The 19641-nt window shown below is 42.6% G+C and overlaps 1 protein-coding gene and 1 pseudogene across 1 annotated transcript; both read left to right on the forward strand.

Moving 5' to 3' along the window:
- The first annotated feature begins 160 nt into the window (after window positions 1-160).
- On the forward strand, window positions 161-7761 carry LOC125192779 (probable serine/threonine-protein kinase PBL16). Its single transcript, XM_048090431.1, has 8 exons — window positions 161-491; window positions 4612-4626; window positions 5985-6527; window positions 6628-6848; window positions 6920-7122; window positions 7255-7411; window positions 7510-7584; window positions 7657-7761. The coding sequence occupies exons 1-8, from the start codon at window positions 161-163 to the stop codon at window positions 7759-7761; spliced, it is 1650 nt and encodes a 549-aa protein (XP_047946388.1).
- Window positions 7762-8887: 1126 nt separating this feature from the next.
- Window positions 8888-9509, forward strand: LOC125192787 (annotated as a pseudogene).
- The last annotated feature ends 10132 nt before the right edge of the window (window positions 9510-19641 follow it).

Here is a 19641-nt window from a genome sequence, read left to right on the forward strand (position 1 = left end):
CCTAAGTAAAGTATTCGCAATAATTTAGCCTATTTCCATCGGTAAAACCATCAAACCAATTTGAGCTGAAAAGATGAAATCATCAGCAGCCGAGAATCCCTGCCGTCAATTTTCACTAGCTGACCTCAACTTAGCCACCGGAAATTTCAGCGAGTAGCATATGATTGGAAAAGGTGGTTTTGGTAAAGTCTACAAAGGCTTCATTGACAATGAGTCCATTGCTGTAGCCATAAAGCGACGGCAAGCATCACGTCCCAGCCAAGGACAGACAGAGTTTGCAGCCGAGATTGAAACACTAACTAAGTTCCGACATCGTAATCTAGTCTCTCTTATTGGCTACTGTGACGATGACGATGAGATGATTCTTGTTTATGACTGCATGTCTAAGGGAACGCTGGCTGATCACTTACACAATCAGTCGACACTCTCATGGAATGAACGCCTTAAGATATGTATCGGAGCTGGCCGAGGTTTGGACTATCTTCACTCGGGTTGCTCCATCATACTGTCAAACTATAGAAGGAAGAAAATCATCTCAAGGCAGAGAATCAGAGGAAATTACGTGATTGATACAAATAATTGATATCACAATGTATAGCCTAGAATAGATTTATTTCTTCCTTACTTAGATACATTCTTCTCCTATAAAAGGAGCCCTACTGTACAGAATTTATATACAAAAAATAACATAACAATATATCATTCTCTACACACAAAAATGTTTAGCCTTTCTTGCCCTACCTCTCTCGATTACCATCGTTAAGATGGTATCAGAGCAGGTTTGGAACTCAGAACAGATTCATCACCGTCCCGGGCATACCTTTCCCGACCTTTCCTAAAATCCCTGCAAAACCACCAAGATGTCAGAATTTGACGAAACCAAACTCGAAACCACAGAAAGCTCCCAACTATTCAATATGAATACAGATCTTGCTGCACAGTTTGCAGAATTTGTGAAATGGCAAAACAGCCAACAATCGAAACCACCAAGCCGAATCTCCCCTCAACCAGAGTCGTTTGGGGAAGTTCACTTACAAACCAGACTAAATGGAGACAATTACTCTTTTTGGTCAAATCTGATGGAGCGGGCTATCGGAGGAAAGGGCTTAGCATCTCACATCGATGGAGTTCCCGGCCCTCCTCCAACCGACAACCCAGATTACCCCAAATGGAAGCAGTGAGATCACTGCTGTTTCAACTGGATCATCAACAACATCGAGACCAACTTGGTGAGCGAGGTGTCCCAGTACGCAACGGCCCGAGACCTATGGGAGGGTCTGGCCATTACATACGGAAGTGGCGCCGACCCGTTCCAAGTCAGCGACTTACACAGACAGGCATATGGTATGAAGCAAGGGAACTTATCCCTGGAGGCTCTCTGGGTCAAATTCCAGGATCTCTGGATCTCAATCGATGCAAGGGACCCGAATCCAATGGACACCCCTAGCACAATAGAGAAATACAACAAGAATACACAGAGGCATAGGTTGTATCAATTTTTGTGGGCATTAGATGAAAAATACGATGCAGTCAAGAGAGAACTATTGAACAAGGAGCCCTTACCCACGGTGAGGGAAGCTTACGGAGTAGTAAGGCGAGAGTCAGCCAACTCGAAGGTCATGAAGACAACCAACGAGTCCAAAGAATCTGGAGTCGGAATCGGCCTCGGAGCGTTCGACCGAGGCCGCCCACCAGTCACCATGCCACCGTCTCGTTTTCCGGCCAACCGAAGGGGAGAGGAAGACAAGAGCAAACTTGTGTGTAGTCACTGTGGCAGGAAGAAACATACCCGAGAGACTTGTTTCCTACTCCATGGTTACCCAGAATGGTGGGAGGAGATGAAAAAGGCACGACAGCAGCGGAATCGCGGTGGGGGAGGACGAGCCTCGGCAGCCGTGATGGTCGGAGACCGAGCTACACCCACATCGGGAAGCATCGGTACCTCAGACACCAACACTATGCGAGATGAGGAGAAGGCAGTAGTTACGATGGCTAGGGTTTGGAGCTCGGGAACGGAGGTGACGGGCGGCAATGCGAGGGCTGGAAACTCGGAGATCCGAAATGGGGCGGCTAGGGTTTGGGAAGAAGGTAAAGAGGGATTCAATTTGAATCCCTCTATCTCTCTAAATTCCGATTTTTTACCCCATTTCATAAATAATACCATTTTCCCCCCTCAACCTGTTAATAAATTGCTAATAAATTGCTAATCAGTCCCTCTAGTGTTGATGACTCCAAATTTGGGCCCAAGTTTTTCGAAATCTGCCCATCCTTACCTTGTCATAACTCTTTTAAGGCTTTAACCAACTCATCGACCTTCGAAACTGGGGAACGGGATCATAATTGGATATTTGATTGTGGGGCAACGGACACAATGTCTTTTGATTCAGCTGATTTTTTAAATATGTCTAAATCTAAGAAATCGTTTGTTCAAACTGCCAATGGGGAACTAACACCTGTTCAGGGATCGGGTACCATTAATATATCTTCGACACTCCGTCTGTCAAACTGCCTATATGTCCCATCCTTGTCTCATAAATTACTATCAGTGAGTCATGCTACTCGAGAACTTAATTGCAAATTGTTGATGCAACCTCACTTGTGTCTATTACAGGATACCCAGACGGGGATGACAGTTGGGCGTGGCACTGAACGACGCGGGCTGTATTATGTGGATGAGGTGGCTCAACAGAGTACTGCGTTGCTGTCTCACGGACTGACCGAAAGACAGGCTTGGCTTTGGCATCGCCGGTTAGGGCACCCATCCATAGGATATCTTCGCATGCTTTTTCCTAAAATCAATTCATCATTTACTATGAACTGTGAAACTTGTTTTTTGGCCAAAAGCCACAGACACTCATTTCCTTTAAATAGAACTCGAGTGAAAACTCCTTTCTCTTTGATTCATACTGATGTTTGGGGTCCGACACCTATTATTGGGGGTTTTGGCTTGCGTTATTTCTTATTATTTGTGGATGATTATTCGCGTATGACTTGGGTTTACTTTTTAAAAACAAAATCAGAAGTTTTTGAAAAATTCACTCAATTTTATACGCTCATACAAACTCAATACAAACAGACCATCCAAATCCTAAGGTCCGATAATGGGGGGGGGGAGTTTGTCAACTCCGTGCAAAATTTCTTTAGAGAGAAAGGGCTAGTCCACCAAACTACTTGTCCACACACTCCTGAACAAAACGGGGTAGCTGAGAGGAAAAACAGGTATATTCTAGAAATCACCCGAGCCTTTCTCATTGAATCTAATATTCCCAAATCATTCTGGCCAGAAGCAATTGCCACCTCCGTCTACCTTATTAACCGTCTCCCAACCAAAATACTTGACTTCAAAACCCCACTTGAAATTCTATCCACTCAAACCACTGTACCATCATCACTTACCCTCGAACCCAAAGTCTTTGGGTGTACCATATTTGTCCATATCCCAAAACAAGAACGCTCTAAATTCTCATCATGCGCTATCAAATGTGTCTTTCTAGGGTATGGAAAAAACCAGAAAGGGTATAGATGTTATGACCCTAAGAGCCGAACTCTTTACACCACCATGAATTGTGATTTTGTCGAGGGGGAATTCTTTTATAGCCAATCCGGGAGTCAGGGGGAGAATCAACCAACTAATCTAGAAGGTGACTCACCTGATTGGCTACCCACTATCACACTAAACCATAGTTCGATTGAGGGGGAGAAAAACCAAAGGGGAGAAGCCTGTCGGGATAGTGAAAACTGCCAACCAAATCCAGGTCTTGTCTCTACCGTCGGTCCACCCGAGACAGTTAGCGGTACCGCCGAGACACCAAATCCAAGTATACAGAACGAGGAGTTAAGTGACAATCCGGAATTGTCAAACCCACTCTCGGATCCTGAGGTAAGGCATTCTGACTGTAATACTGTTCCTCAAGTTAATCCAACTGTCATGGATAACATAAGACAGGAGGATGAGATCCTACAGTTAACTGGAGAAACAAAAGTTGTTGAGGGAAGAGAAGAGAATGGAGATACAGGGCAATTTAGAATGCCACCAAGAAGTACACGGGGCATACCACCGAGAAGATACTCCCCAGACTGGAAAGGGAAGAAAACCAAATACTCAATTGTAAACATGGCTCAAGAACAACATACAGAGATGGCACGAGCATTTGAGACTGCCCTGTACGAGGAAGAAGAAATACCCCAGTCAGTGCAGGAAGCAATGAGACATAAGCATTGGAGAGCAGCTATGAAAAGAGATGGACGCACTGATTGCTAATCAAACTTGGGAAAGGTGTATGCTGCCTGAAGGGAAGAAACCTGTGGGATGTCGTTGGGTGTTTACTATCAAGAGGCGAGCGGATGGTTCAATCGAGAGATACAAGGCAAGATTGGTAGCCAAAGGATACACTTAAGTGTATGGTGTTGACTATGAAGAGACATTCTCTCCAGTGGCGAAACTAAGCACAGTCCGAACACTGCTGTCTGTAGCCGCAGTAGAGATTGGCCCCTACATCAATTAGATGTTACGAATGCGTTCCTGCACGGAGAGCTTGATAAGAAAACAGAGGTCTACATGGAGGCTCCACCAGGGTATGCCGGGGAGTTTGAAAGTGGTGAAGTCTGCAGACTCAGAAAAACCTTGTACGGGTTGAAACAGTCTCCAAGGGTGTGGTTTGGAAGGTTTTGTCAGGCTATGCTCAAACATGACTTCAAGCAGAGTCACTCCGACCATACACTTTTCGTGAAGAAAAGGGAAGGCAAGGTGACATGCCTGATTATCTACGTCGATGACATGATCATTACCGGAGATGACAGAGAGGAAATCAAGAAGTTAAAGGAGAATCTATTCAAAGAATTTGAAATGAAGGACCTTGGTGCACTGAAATATTTCTTGGGGATAGAAGTGCTCAGATCAGAACAAGGAATCTTCCTGCGACAAAAGAAGTATGTACTAGACCTGTTGGCAGGAACAGGCCTACTAGAGTGTAGGCCTGCAGAAACACCCATAATGACCAACCATGGATTGAGAATTGTAGAAGGAGCAAAACTAGCAGATCGAGAACAGTATCAAAGGTTGGTAGGGAAGTTGATTTATCTTTCTCACACAAGGCCAGGCATAGCCTATGCTGTTGGAGTAATGAGTCAATTTATGCACCAACCGCAAGAGGACCACATGGTTGCAGTCTTAAGGATTGTGAGATATCTGAAAGGAACCACCGCTATGGAGTGTTCCTAAAAAAGGATAAGATCTGGAGATTGATGGGTATACTGATGCTGACTGGGCAAGTAATCCCATCGACAGACGATCAACTAGAGGATACTTTACCTTTGTAGGAGGAAACTTGGTCACATGGAGGAGCAAAAAACAGAAAGTTGTTGCACTATCCAGTGCAGAGGCCGAGTTCCGTGGGATGAAGAGTGGTTTGATGGAAATCATGTGGGTAAGAAGACTCCTAACAGAAATAGGCTATCCTCCAAAACAGAAAAGTAGACTATTTTGTGATAACAAGGCAGCAATTAGTATCTCCGAAAATCCTGTGCAACATGATAGGACGAAACATGTGGAGGTAGATCGTCACTTCATCAAAGAAAAACTTGAAGACGGGGTCATTGAGTTTCCATTTGTCCGATCAGAAGAACAACTTGCAGACATACTTACCAAGGCCGTAAATCCCAAGGTGTTCAAAGAAGTTCTGGGCAAGTTGAATATCGGGGATGCCGTTGTTCAACTTGAGGGGGAGTGTCAAACTATAGAAGGAAGAAAATCATCTCAAGGCAGAGAATCAGAGGAAATTACGTGATTGATACAAATAATTGATATCACAATGTATAGCCTAGAATAGATTTATTTCTTCCTTACTTAGATACATTCTTCTCCTATAAAAGGAGCCCTACTGTACAGAATTTATATACAAAAAATAACATAACAATATATCATTCTCTACACACAAAAATGTTTAGCCTTTCTTGCCCTACCTCTCTCGATTACCATTGTTAAGACATACATCGTGATGTCAAGCCTACTAACATCCTTTTGGATGAAAATTTCACTGCTAAGGTTTCGGATTTTGGGTTGGCCAAACATTTAGGACATGATATCTTACAGAGCTATGTCTTCACAAAGGTTAAGGGTTCATTTGGGAATTTCGATCCAAGTTATTTTAGCACCGGTGTACTTACAAAGGGAAGCGACACTTATGCGTTCGGGATAATATTATCGGAGGTATTGAGTGGGAGACGCGCGGTTGAGGAAAAGCTTGCAGAGGATGAGGTGTGTATGAGCATATGGGCTCAAGACAAAATTCGAAATGGAAAAGCTGATCAGATTGTAGCTTCAAATTTAAAGGGCGAAATCTCAGAAAATTGCCTCAAGACAGTTGTTGGGGTTGTTAAAAGATGTTTGCATCCTGATCCGAAGAAACGACTCACAATGACTCGTGTCGTGGCACAACTTGAGTTAGCCCTTGAACAGCAGGAGAGGAAAGGGACAACAACACAAATATTACAATTTTGGCCATTTTGGAATAGAGTAATACCATCTGGTAAAAGTGGATTCTTGCTATGTGTAAATACTTTACAAATATTGGATGTTTAAGTGTAATAAATGATTTTCATATTTCTGTGTTGGTTATGATGAAACAGGATCAACATCAAAGTATCAAAATAAGGTTGAAGTTGATAAGCCGTCAAAAGCCATCCCAGATGGAATCCCTTTCATTCTATTTGGTGAAGCAAAGGACCTTGATGCTGATTATTTTAGTCTCAAGCGTAATGAATTCGCAGGAGTCCTGAAAAATGGAGAGAATGCAACAATTGAAAGGATCCACTACATGCCTAAGCATGAATTTGAATTAAGAGCAAAGGTTTGGAATACTTGTATTATATATGTGCTATCAGGCAATGACTAATGTAGTTGTTACACATGGTTTTGTAGGATTCAAAATTATTATCTATGCTGAAGCATGAGAATGTGGTCGAGCTTGTTGAGCAGGTCTTGGCGTATGATTTCGCTCCACGAGGGTCCATGCATGATATTCTTCATGAACAGCAAGGCATAGGCTCAAGCTCAAACTCATATCCGGCTCTAACATGGTGTCAAAGAATCCAAATCGCTCTTGGGGTCGCAAGGGGATTATGGTACATTCATGATGAATATCATGTCGGGTTATATATCCATCATAACATCAGATACAACAATGTTTTACTTTGTGATGATGGAACTGCTAAGATAATTGATACTTTTCTATGGACTGAATGCCAAACTTGTAGGCTAATATCATGGGGAGGGTCTCATCGTAAGCTACAGATTCGTCACAATCATAACATTGACGTTTACAACTTTGGTGAGATCCTCTTTGAGCTCTTGACAGGTAGTAAAATAACTGGTAACACACGACAAGCAAGGAAGCATCACGTTGCGTCATGGGTATGCGGCACAACAATAAAGTCTTTAGCAATGTGCCTTTGCTTCATGTTACTATTTGTAATTAGTTTTGAATAATATGACACCAAGCATTTCCACAGCTGGATCCAGACAAGGTACACGAGACTGTGGATGGTAGATTAAAAGGAGACTACCCGCCCGAAGCTGTTAAGGAGGTAACTTACTTGTTTGTCTGATAAGTCTCTTGCATTTGATTTCATGATTACGATGATTTATTTTTAAAACAGATGGCTCGAGTTGCTCAATTGTGCCTTCAAGATAAAGTTCATTATTTTCCAGAGATGAGTGAAGTTGTACGAGATCTCGAGCTGTGCCTTGGCGAAACACACTGAGAAACAGGGATGTAGGCACCAGATGATATTTCTGTTTTTACTATATGGAAAGTGTTTCTACTTTCTAATGAATAATGAATCACAGTCCAATCAAATTAACTTGTTTGTCTAATAAGTCACTTGCATTTAATTTCATGATTATGATGCTTTGCTTTGAAAAACAGATCACATTCAGACGAAAATAAGCTGTATCTTGAAGACACAGTTGAGCAACTCGAGCCACCTGTTTCTAAAACAAAGCATCATAATCATGAAATCAAATGCCAGAGACTTATCAGACAAACAAGTTATTTACCTTCTCAACTGCTTCGGGCAGGTAGTCTGCTTTTAATCTACCCATCACGATCTTTAGTACCTTGTGTGAATCGAGCTATGGTAATGCCTGGTGTATATTATATTATCGTCCAAAGATGGGAAACTTGTACAAGATCTCGAGCTGTATCTTTGCGAAAGCAAATCACAACACTCTTGGAGCTGAAATCAACTGAGATTGCATCTTATTCATGCTTATAGTTATTTCATTTCATTGGATTTTGTTTCCTTTCTTCTAATAGAATGACAATGTCACTCTAACTATAAAATTATTTTAGACGAAAATGTAACTCTTCTCATAGAATCTGTAATTCAGTTAGCCACAGAAAAATAAGTTACATTTAATTTTATAGTTTTGAGTCACATTGTCATTGTTATAAGAAGGAAAACCAAACCAATCAAATATAATAATCATGAAGTAATAAGATGCAATCTCAGTTAATTTCAACTCTGAGAGTGTTCTAATGTGGCTTCTCTGACTCTAAGGCACAACTCGAGATCGTGCACAACCGCACTCATCTTTGGATGAAAACGAGCTTCATCTTGAAGGCACAATTAAGCAATTCGAGCCATCCGTTTTTAATCATAATCATGAAATCAAGATGAACAAGTTATTTACCTTCTCAACTAAATAGGCCAGGTAGTCTTTGTGACAAAAAACGTTTCAACCGAGACAGAGGACATATATTACTACCAAAATGTGGGCAATAAAAGGTTTACAATTCAAAGTAGTGGAGAATGATCAGCAACAAAGCCAAACCCTTGGGGCCTACTTGCTATCAGTAAAACCGTCAAACAAACTTGAGCTGAAAACATGAATTCGTCAACGTCTGAGAATCTTTGCCCCCGATTTTCACTTGCTGAACTCAACTTAGTCACCGGAGATTTCAATGACGAGCATGTGATTGGAAAGGGTGGTTTTGGCAAAGTCTACAAAGGCTTCATTGATAATGACTCAATTGATGTGGCCATAAAGCGGCGGCTCGGATCCTAGCCAAGGCCAGACAGAGTTTGCTGCCATGATTGAAACACTAAGTAATTTCCGACATCGTAATCTAGTCTCTCTTATTGGGTACTACGATGAAGACGAAGATATTATTCTTGTTTATGACTACATGTCTAAGGGAACGCTGGCTGATAACTTACATAATCAGTCGACACTCACTTGGAAGGAATGACTTAAGATATGTATTGGAGCTGGCCGAGGTTTGGACTATCTTCACTCGGGTTGCTCCATCATACATCGTGATGTCAAGCCTACTAACATCCTTTTGGATGAAAATTTCACTGCTAAGGTTTCGGATTTTGGGTTGGCCAAACATTTAGGACATGATATCTTACAGACCCATGTCTTCACAAATGTTAAGGGTACATTTGGGTATTTTGATCCGAGTTATTTTAGCACCGGTGTACATACAAAGGGAAGTGTCACTTGAGCATTTGGGGTAATATTATTGGAGGTATTGAGTGGGAGACCCGCGGTTGAGAAAAAGCTTGCAGAGGATGAGTTGTGTATGGGCATGTGGGCTCAAGAAAATATTCGAAATGGAAAAGCAGACCAGATCGTGGCTTCAAATTTGAAGGGAGATATCTCGGAAGATTGCCTCAAGACATTTGTTGGGGTTGTTAAGAAATGTTTGCATCCTGATCCGAAGAAACGACTCACAATGACTCGAGTTTTGGCGCAGCTTGAGTTAGCCCTTGAACAGCAGGAGAGGAAAGGGACAGCAACACCAAAATTACAATTTTGGCCCTTTTGGAATAGAGTTATACCATCTGGTAAAAGTGAATTATTTCTATGTTATAGTACATAATTTACAAATATTGGGGGTGATTGAACTTGATATTCTTTGTGTTTGTTATATGGTGAAACAGGATCAACACTAAAGAATCAAAATGAGGTTGAAGTTGATAAGCTGTCAAAGGCCATCCATGCCACTACCATGAAAGAATCTATTTCACTAGCTGGTATTTATAAGTTCTTTCCACGTAGAGATAATTTACAAATATTGGATGTTCAAGTTGCGATGAATGATCTCGATATTCTTTGTGTATGTATGGTGACACAGGATCAACACCAAAGGATCAGAATAAGGTTGAAAATGATAAGATGTCAAAAGTCATCCATGCCACTGCCATGAAAGAAGATGATGTCCCTTTCATTCTATTTGGTGAAACAAAGGACAATATTTTTATTGGATTCACAGGATTACTGGAAAATGGATATACTGCAACAATTGAAAGGCTCCACTACATGCCTAAGCATGAATATGAATTTAGAGCAAAGGTTTGGAATAGCTAAATTATACTACTATACTATTTCCTTATCTGGATGAAAAAGTTTGGGAATGACTAATGTTGTTGTAACATGGTTTTGTAGGTTTCTAGACCATTATCTAAGCTTAAACATAAGAACGTGGTCGAACTTGTTGTTTATAATTTGGATGGCTGTCAGCAGGTCATGACATATGATTTTGCTTCACAAGGGTCCCTACACAACATTCTTCACAGCTCAATACTGTATCCGGCCCTATCATGGTCACAGAGATTCCAAATCGCTCTTGGGGTCGCTGAGGGATTATGCTACATTCATGACAATGCAATGAATATCATAACATCAGATCCAGGAATATTTTACTTTGTGATGATATAACTGCTAAGATTATTGATCCTAATCTATGGACTCAATGTGGTTTTACAAATATTTATTCTGCGGATATATGTCATCCTAGTCTATCGAATAGACACAGGCGAGACGATGTTTACAACTTTGGTGAGATCCTCCTTGAGCTCTTGACCGGTAGTGAAACAGTTGATGTCACACAATGGGTATGAAGCCATAAAGTTTTTCTCAATGTGTCTTTGTTTCGTGTATACTTTTACTATGTATGATAAGCTTTAAAATAATATGACACCAGGCGTTAAGAGCGCAGGGTCCAGACAAGGTACACATGATTTTGGATGCTAGATTAGAAGCAGACTACCCACTAGAGGAAGTTAACAAGGTAAATAATTTACTTATCTGATAAGTCTCTTGTATTTGGTTTCATGATTATGATGATTTGTTTGAAAAACAGATGGCTCAAGTTGCTCAATCATGCCTTCGAATTGAAAATGACATGAGTGAAGTTGTAAGAGATCTCAGAGCTGTGCCTTCCAGAAAACAAATCATAACTGATACGGCCCAAACAATACAAAGCCCAGTAGTTGATTACATATGATCAGCCATAAAGCCCACCAGCGTTGCAACAAAGATTACATTTGATGTGTAATTTAGAGCATAATATTTAGATAAGGGATGAACATAACAAACTTAATTATGAGTACCTAATTTTACTTCTACAATGTGAAAGTAGTACTGAGTCTGAGTGGGAGAAAAAGCTTGCAGAGGATGAGGTGTGTATGAGCATATGGGCTCAAGAAAAAACTGACCAGATTGTAGCTTCAAATTTGAAGGGCGATATCTCAAAAGATTGCCTCAAGACATTTGTTGGGGTTGTTAAAAGATGTTTGCATCCTGATCCGAAGAAATGACTCAAACAATGACTCGTGTTGTGGCGCAGCTTGAGTAAGCCCTTGAAAGGGACAGCAACACAAAGATTACAATTATGGTCGTTTTGGAATAGAGTTATACCATCTGGTAAAAGTGAATTCATTTTATGTATATATACTTTACAAATATTGGATGTTGAAGTTGTGATGGATGATCTTATACCATCAAAAGCAAATGATCGAAATGAAGTTGAAGTTGATAAGCTGTCAAAGGCCATCTCCACCACAGCCATGAAACAGGATAATGTCCCTTTCGTTCTATTCGGTGAAACAGCGGACATTATTGGATATGATGTTAGTCCCATGTGTACTAGATTCAAAGGTATCCTAAAAAGTGGAAAAAGTTAGTGGAACGTGGGTCATTTTTTTTTATAGACTAAAGGCCTTTTTGGTCCTTAGCATATGGAAATTTTATGATTTTGGTCCAAAGCATTATCTTTTGAATTATTCGGTCATTCACAAATAAAAACGGGTCACATTTAGTCCGAATTGGATGGAAATGGTTAAATTTAACGTTCAACGAATATTAATTGAATTTTGACCGGATTAAGTTAATAATTAAGTTAAGAATTAAGTTAATATTAAGTTAAAATTAACCTGCCCGGAGCTGGTCCCCTTTCCTCCGCCGCCGGAGACGGTCCCATCTCCTCCGCCGCCGCCATACGGTGTCAACCTCTAGCTCAATCTCCATCCTCTTCCAGCAAAATCAACACAGCAGCGAGCCCATTTCCTCTTCCTCTGCCTCTCCTCTTCCTCCTCCATATACATTGTGGTTCAGCAAGTCCACAGCTCAATCTCCCTCCTCTTCCCTTCCACCGCGAAGCACGTCCGCAGCGCGTCATAGATCGACACCGGCAAATGACTCATCCCTGCGCCGCCTCGATTTTCCTGAAAATGACCTCGGCCCTTCGGTTGGAGAGTGATACGATCATATCTCCTTATTATTTAGCACTCCCTCCGTCCCAGATAATTCGTCCCAATTTTCCATTTCGGTCCGTCCCACATAATTTGTCCCATTTCACTTTTACCATTTTTGGTAGTGGACCCCATATTCCACTAACTCATTCCTACTCACATTTTATTATAAAATTAATATATAAAGGTAGGACCCACATTCCACCAACTTTTTCAACCCACTTTTCATTACAATTCTTAAAATCCGTGCCCGGTCAAAGTGACCCGAATTGTCCGGGACGAAGGGAGTATCTTTTATTTCACCATATCTTTGTTTTCTTATTCAATAAGTTATGGTAGTATTCTAGTATTATAAATAGGAGAGCTTGTTATCATATTTAATCATCCAATTAATGAATATATTATTTTGGCCAAATGCCTTGCGAAATGCTTTGAATCCATAATTTCCTATGCTACCTACTACCCGACGGAAGGTCTCCGCACATAGTCGGAACGTATATCTGATCTGTAGCTGTTGCCCGACGGGTTGGAACCCGCACACAGCCGCCCAGATCCTTATCTCCGCCGACCCTCACGAGCGTCGAATTATCTTTATCTTGTTATTTTCCATTTTATCGGATCGTTAGGGATTTAGGTCCTTAACAACTGGTGTTTTCATCGGTTTACTCATGTCCCGTTTTCATAATAACGGGAATGGAAGTTGGGGGAGCCACCGCCAGGGCACTTTTCCGAACGGCTCCTCCCGCCGCAACAACGTCGGTGTCCGTCGTGACTACCTGGGACTTCAGCGACCACCCTTGGATGAGGAGCCGTCTACTCGGCCTCTGGATGACAGCAACAACAACGACTCCATTAGCGGCAAACTGGATCAATTGTTGGATAGACTAGATAAATTTGATTCTTGGAGGGATGCAACGGACGACGACGACGACGATTCTAATGGTGATGGGGCACGCGAAGACGTAATTGGGAGAGGTGGTCTTGCCCCAAAAACCCTAGCTATGGACCGCGCGATCGTCGCGTTGATGATCGGGATCGCATAGAGAACAGGGGCAGGCCGACGACGAGCTGGGACTCACCGGCGCGACAGCAGGACCGCAACTACCCGACCTTTGACCGGCCCCGGCACTCGGAGACGTGTTGGGACCTACCTCATCCTCAGGAGGAGGTGAGAGCGATGTGAGTCCAGGCCGCATCCCACCTGCCCCGCTACTCCGCCGAACAGCCACCGCCGGACCTGTACAATCAGCTCGCGCGTGTGACCAGTCAAACTCCGGACCAGCCTCCGCGCTCGTCTACCTATTGGGACTCTCGGAAAGTGCGACCGATCGTTGTGTCACCGCACATAGACCTGCCCAAGGTTTACCGAACCGGCTGTTAAAACCGAAACTGTAACCGCCGGTTATGGTTCCGAACCAAAACCGTGAGAATTTACCCGAACCGAACCCGTCGATTTTTGAACCGTGGTTCGGTTCAGGTTCAAACATTTTTGAACCGAAACCGTGTCACAACCGCTGGTTCCGGGCGGTTCCAAACTGGAACCGCAAAAAATCGTCGAAAAATCGTGAAATCAAGCCAGAACTGCAAAAAAAACCGACGGTTCGGAACCGTGAAAATCCGTAAAAAACCGCCGGTTCGGAACTGAAACCGAAACCGGCGGTTTTGGAACCGGAATCATGAAACACCCTCGCGGCACGAAATACCCTCGCGGTTCGGTTCTGGTTTCGGTTCAACAATTCTAAAACTGGAACCGGCGGTTCCGAACCGTAACTTCCGGTTCCTGAACCGTGGGCACCTCTAACCGCACAGCGTCGTTGCCTGTTGTTGCTCCCAGTCTCAAGGTCCGTTCGCCTTGCCCGGCCCAACTAGCTGCCGTGAATGATTACAACGAGAAATTGCGTGTTTATAGATTGGAGCAAGCTGCCCTCCTCGCCCGGTTGAAGTGCGAATTTGAGGAGAATATTGTTGACGAAAATCTAGTTGAGGATGTTCCCAACAATGCCGCTCACAATGGGGGTGCTAATCTTGTTGTACCAAATGACGAGTCCCTCGAAGAGATCGTCAAGACCGACAATACGCCGCGGCAAGTGCTCGTACGGGCATATGATGAGAAGATTGATGATCTTAGTGTTCCAACACATAAGGATTTGGAGATGAGAGAAGATACAGAGACTTTGCTGGAGAAAGAATATAAAGTCGAATCCCTTCGATCTAGTTTAGAGCCGAAAGGGAAAGATTTTAGTGTGTTGACGGAGAAGCCGAGCTAGGGTGTTAATGACATCCAGGCTGGATTTGATATGAAAAAACAGGACAATCAAGAGGAAATGGAAGAGAAGTGAAGGTTGTTTAGGGATGTGCTTAAATTAAAAGTGGAAGAGTTGGGTAAGAAAGGGGATGTTCACACCGGTTCGCATGCACTTGCTTGTGTGTAACAGCCCGCCTTCCTAGGGTACAATAAATGCGGCGGCTGCTACCAAAACCGACTCTAACGAATTCAACATAAGCTAGGGTTTCATTAAAAGAGTGTTGGCCAAAATATTAAAGGAATCATCAGAGCATTTAAAACAACTACTTAACCTAGAAGTTTAAAAGAAAGAAGAAAGGTATCATAAATGACGATCAACCATCTTAAGAGTACGACATAATATCCAAGACAAAATCACAAGAAAAAGGCTAAGGCCTCAAACCGAAGGCAAGATGCAAATATCCCAAAACAAATTCTAAAGTGTATCAAGATTCAGCAGAAGGCGACCAAGAGAAAGAATAGCTATGTATGAAGACACAACTACGCTTGAAGTTCAACATATCCATATTAATTAGTTATCATGCTCAACACCCGCCACCGCTCGTCATCGTTCAACCTGCACATAAGGAAAACACATGCAGGGCTGAGTATTTTGAAATACTCAGTGAGCTCATTGCCAAAACATTTTATAAGTTATGCCACCCTTACCAAGTGAACTCGAGTTTTAAGCAGTTATAAGAGAAATATCACGAGTATCACAAAATATATATTTTCATAGACTGGCCAGTCAAAATAAGTCCCCATTTTCCTCAACAAAATCAATAATCACAATCATTCCATGGTGCGACGAAAGTGTGGCCACACTTTACGCCCACGAGACCGGCCGACTAGCAAGGACGGCTCCCGATCCCATCGTGTACACAGCCTGGTAGGGCTTGCGGCCCATACTCAGACCCGAATTCGTATAAACATATCCATAGCCCTAGCCCAATGGAGCGAACTCACAAACTAGGCATCGGACGCACAATATCACAATAAAACAGACATAGGCATGGCATAACAGTTAAACCACCCTTATAACACCAAACAATATTTTGATAAAATAAAAGAGAGTTTTTAGAGTAAAGCCCACCTCGACTGCTTAGTTTTCAAGTAGTTTCGCTTTTCCGTTATCCGGCTTCGCAACCAAAGTTTCACCTTTTAATCACATAAGCACATATCACAAATTAGGTTCAATACTACTCTTACTCATGCATGTCTCAATACCTTTTTCCTTTTCCCATCTATTTATCTTATCATTACTAATTAATCAAGATCATGTTTATCACACAAGAATATTTAGCCATCAAACACACACTACACAAAACAACAACACACACATACACGACACACACACACACACGCCACACACACACACATGAACATATTCCCAAATCCCTTTTATCCCACTTTCACTCAACCAAGATGCATGAGGGTTCAAGAAGACCGATTAATCGGTTAGAAGAAGAAAAAGAAGAAGAAGAATAAGAACTCATAAACAAAATACCTTTTAAGAAAACGATCGGTAGAAACAAAGTAGAGACTTGGTTCTTCAAGAATCTTGGCGTTCAAACTCTAATTCTTCTCAAAGGATGAAAAAATATTGGAGTGTGGAAGAAGAAAAATTTGAGAGAGTGAGGGGAGGGGGTTTCGAAAATTATGGGGGCTAGGGTTAGGGGTTTTGGTTCTTATTTATAGAGTCCAATGAGATCTTTAGAATATTTGGTAAGATGTTATTCTCCACAATTAAATAATCAATATTATAGAGTAGGGAAGAAGAAATACCAAAAATATGCCCTAAGGCACAATCATGAAGGTTTCGAAAATTAGGCTATTTATTTAGCCAAGATTTTGTTTTGGTATATTTTACGGAGTAGAATAAAATATCACGGAGCAAAATAAAAATAAGAATTCTCCCAATTTGGAGTAGAAAGTGGCGTCTCATATGTCCTTTAAATAAGGCATGGATTTTTAATATTGCCTAGAATAAGGTAAGGCAAGATCTCTTGAAGTATGGAAAGATTTGGTAAAATTTTTAAATTCTAGGTATGGAAAGAAATCAATTAAAGGATCAAATAAAATAATTCTTCCCTTCCCAACTATAGTGATTTTCGAAAATCACTTAATAAAATAAGGGGGGGTTTTTGATTTTCTCCTAGAGATAAGGAATAATTGGGTCTTGGATTTAATTTGGATAAATATCCCAATAAATAAATTAAATCGGAAAAATAGAATTTCTTCTTCAAAAATTCAAGGGGGTCGAAAATCTCAAGAATTGGGTGGCAAGTATTTATGGAAATTTTCTCTAATATTCTCATTCACCCTTAAACAATTAATTTACCACATAATCTCATAATTCAATAAATCACATGCCACATCACATAGTCAACAAATTTGACTTTTCAAACTTCCCGGTCAAAGAAACTCATGCAATAAATTCACTCATCAAAAATACACCTCACCCAACTTTAATTTCACTCTCTCACCCTCATTCTCTCCCTCATTCTCTCTCACTCTCGGTCTCACTATCCCAATCGCCGCCCGCCGCCTCCTCCTCCCAATCGCCACCGTCGCCGCCGCCTACTCCTCCCAATCGCCACCGTCGCCACCGCCTCCTCCTCCTCCTCCTCCTCTTCCCAATCGTCGCCGCCGCCTACTCCTCCTCCTCCCAATCGCCACCGTCGCCGCCGCCTCCTCCTCCTCTTCCCAATCGTCATCGCCGCCGCCGCCTCCTCCTCCTCCTCCCAACCGCCACCGCCACCTACTCCTCCTCCTCCTCCCAAACGCCGCCTCCTCCTCTTCTCCAGTACACTCTGAAACCCTAACCCCCTTCTATGGGTTAAGATTCGGATTTCGGATGGAAAATTCCAGATCTGAAAGCTATGCCATGGATGGTGGTTGATTTGAAATTTTGGTTCAGATTTGGAGCAGATTTCCACTCATTTTGCTAGTAATGGAAGACATTTTGTTTAAGTTGAGGGTTTTTTTAAATTCAGTTTTTAATTTATGTACATGAATATATTGGCAGCTTGAAATAAATTTCATTATGTGTTGGATTCATTGAAATGGTATGCAATGCAGGAAAAAAAAAATTTGGCAGCTTCTTTTTCAATCTTGAATGCAAGATGAAGCAAAAATGTTTAACACAATTGAGTTGGGTCCCAAATTCCACTATCACACACCATTTATTACACATTCCAAAACTTTCTTAAAACCCGTGCCTTGGAGAAATGGGACTACTATTGCTGGACGGAGGGAGTAATTCGTATCTTCCACGTCATCAATAATTAATTCTAGGGCTCTAAGATTAGGGTTCGGAAATTCGGGATGTTACATTTATGGCTTTTTATTTGTCAACGAAAGACGTCGTTTGTGCATCTGTAAATTTGTTCGCCTTTGTTTCTTTTATCGAGAGAAGAATATTACATTTTGGGTCTATATCTATTATTCTTTTTCCGCACCAATTTATTTATTTGTCCAAGCCCAATTTTCCTTAATGAAATTTTATTTCGAAGCCCAATATTTGAGAAGACTGAGTTAGCTTTTATTTCTTCAAGTTAGAGCTCTTCGCCACTTCCTTTTCGGTTACCACAATTGATGCTAACGCTAAGAGCAAATCCCTGCTAAATCTCAACAGAAGACTTGACGTTCAGTTTATACATACCACTATCCACGTTCACTCTGGAGTCTTGTATTTTTTCGCGATCATATTAACTGAAAGTAGAGAGAGATAAGAGAATGAAGGCGTCGGTTCTTGCTGAAATTGAAAGCAAATTGAGAGAAAGCAGTGGAATCCATATCCTACAGTTAAAATGGAATCAAATAGGAGACGGGAGAGGAGAGAAATCGGAGGCGCAGCTGCAGGCTGTCCCGGCGGAGCAACAACGTTGGCGATCTCAGCGGCTGTAGCGGGGCGGCAGCGGCAGCAGCGAACTTGCTTACGAACAGCAGCGGCGATCGGTTGCGACGGAGAGGCGATGGCTTTCAGTTCCCGATCGGGGAATGACGTAAAGAGAGGAGAGACTGGCTGACGGAGGGAGCAAAGCAGCAGTACCGGCGTTGGGTGATGACAGCAGCGCTGCATTCTGACCGGGGAAGTGCAGCCTTACCTTCGACCGAGAGAGGAAAAGAGAGAGGGTGCGAGGCGGTGGAAATGCAGCGGCGGATGTGCTGCGAGGGCGGCGACGGACAGCAGCTGTGATGACAGTGAATCACACCGAGGCAGCGACAGCAATCAGAGGGCGCGATAGCAACTGATCCTTGGCCGTGACGACAACGCCGAATTAGCAGTGGTGGCGCAAGGCGACGATAGATCTGTTTCCTGTACACACAGCGACGGTCTTGATCTCGCAACGGTGCAGTTCGGCAGCGATGGCAGGGAGCAGAGTGGAATGAGATGGATTCAATGACTCTTAGACTCCGGCAGATGTTGAGGCGGGAGGCTTCAACTCCACCGTGACAGCAACGACGTTGCGTTCTGACCGGCAGAGAGGCTGCGAGCATGAGGAAGGGAGATGGCGATGTATGACGGTAGAAAGAGAGAAAGAGGAGACGAATAAAGGACAGCAGCGACGCTCTCCGTGAACAGCCGAGGCTGGATAAACCGGGCAGGCAGCTCAGGGCATGACAGCAGCAGCGAATGGCGGACAGCGGCTGCTCGGCTGAACGGCGATGACGAAAGCCGAGCTGGAGCGACGGAGATGGATGAGAGACCGAGAGGTCGAGGGAATCATCAGCTTTGGTAGAGCTGAGCGACGGAGACGGCGGGAGAGAATGCAGATGGAATTGGATGACATAAGAAGGAACTGGACATTTTT

This window comes from Salvia hispanica, chromosome 1 (genome assembly GCF_023119035.1).
Source record: "Salvia hispanica cultivar TCC Black 2014 chromosome 1, UniMelb_Shisp_WGS_1.0, whole genome shotgun sequence".
Lineage (NCBI taxonomy): Eukaryota > Viridiplantae > Streptophyta > Magnoliopsida > Lamiales > Lamiaceae > Salvia > Salvia hispanica.

Bases quoted from the DNA above. Each gene is read 5' to 3' on its own strand.
- LOC125192779 (XM_048090431.1), top strand. From the start codon at position 161: ATGATTGGAAAAGGTGGTTTTGGTAAAGTCTACAAAGGCTTCATTGAC. The intron at 7,412-7,509 runs GTATGCGGCACA...GCATTTCCACAG, and splicing joins AGCATCACGTTGCGTCATGG to CTGGATCCAGACAAGGTACA. The intron at 7,585-7,656 runs GTAACTTACTTG...TTTTTAAAACAG, and splicing joins CGCCCGAAGCTGTTAAGGAG to ATGGCTCGAGTTGCTCAATT.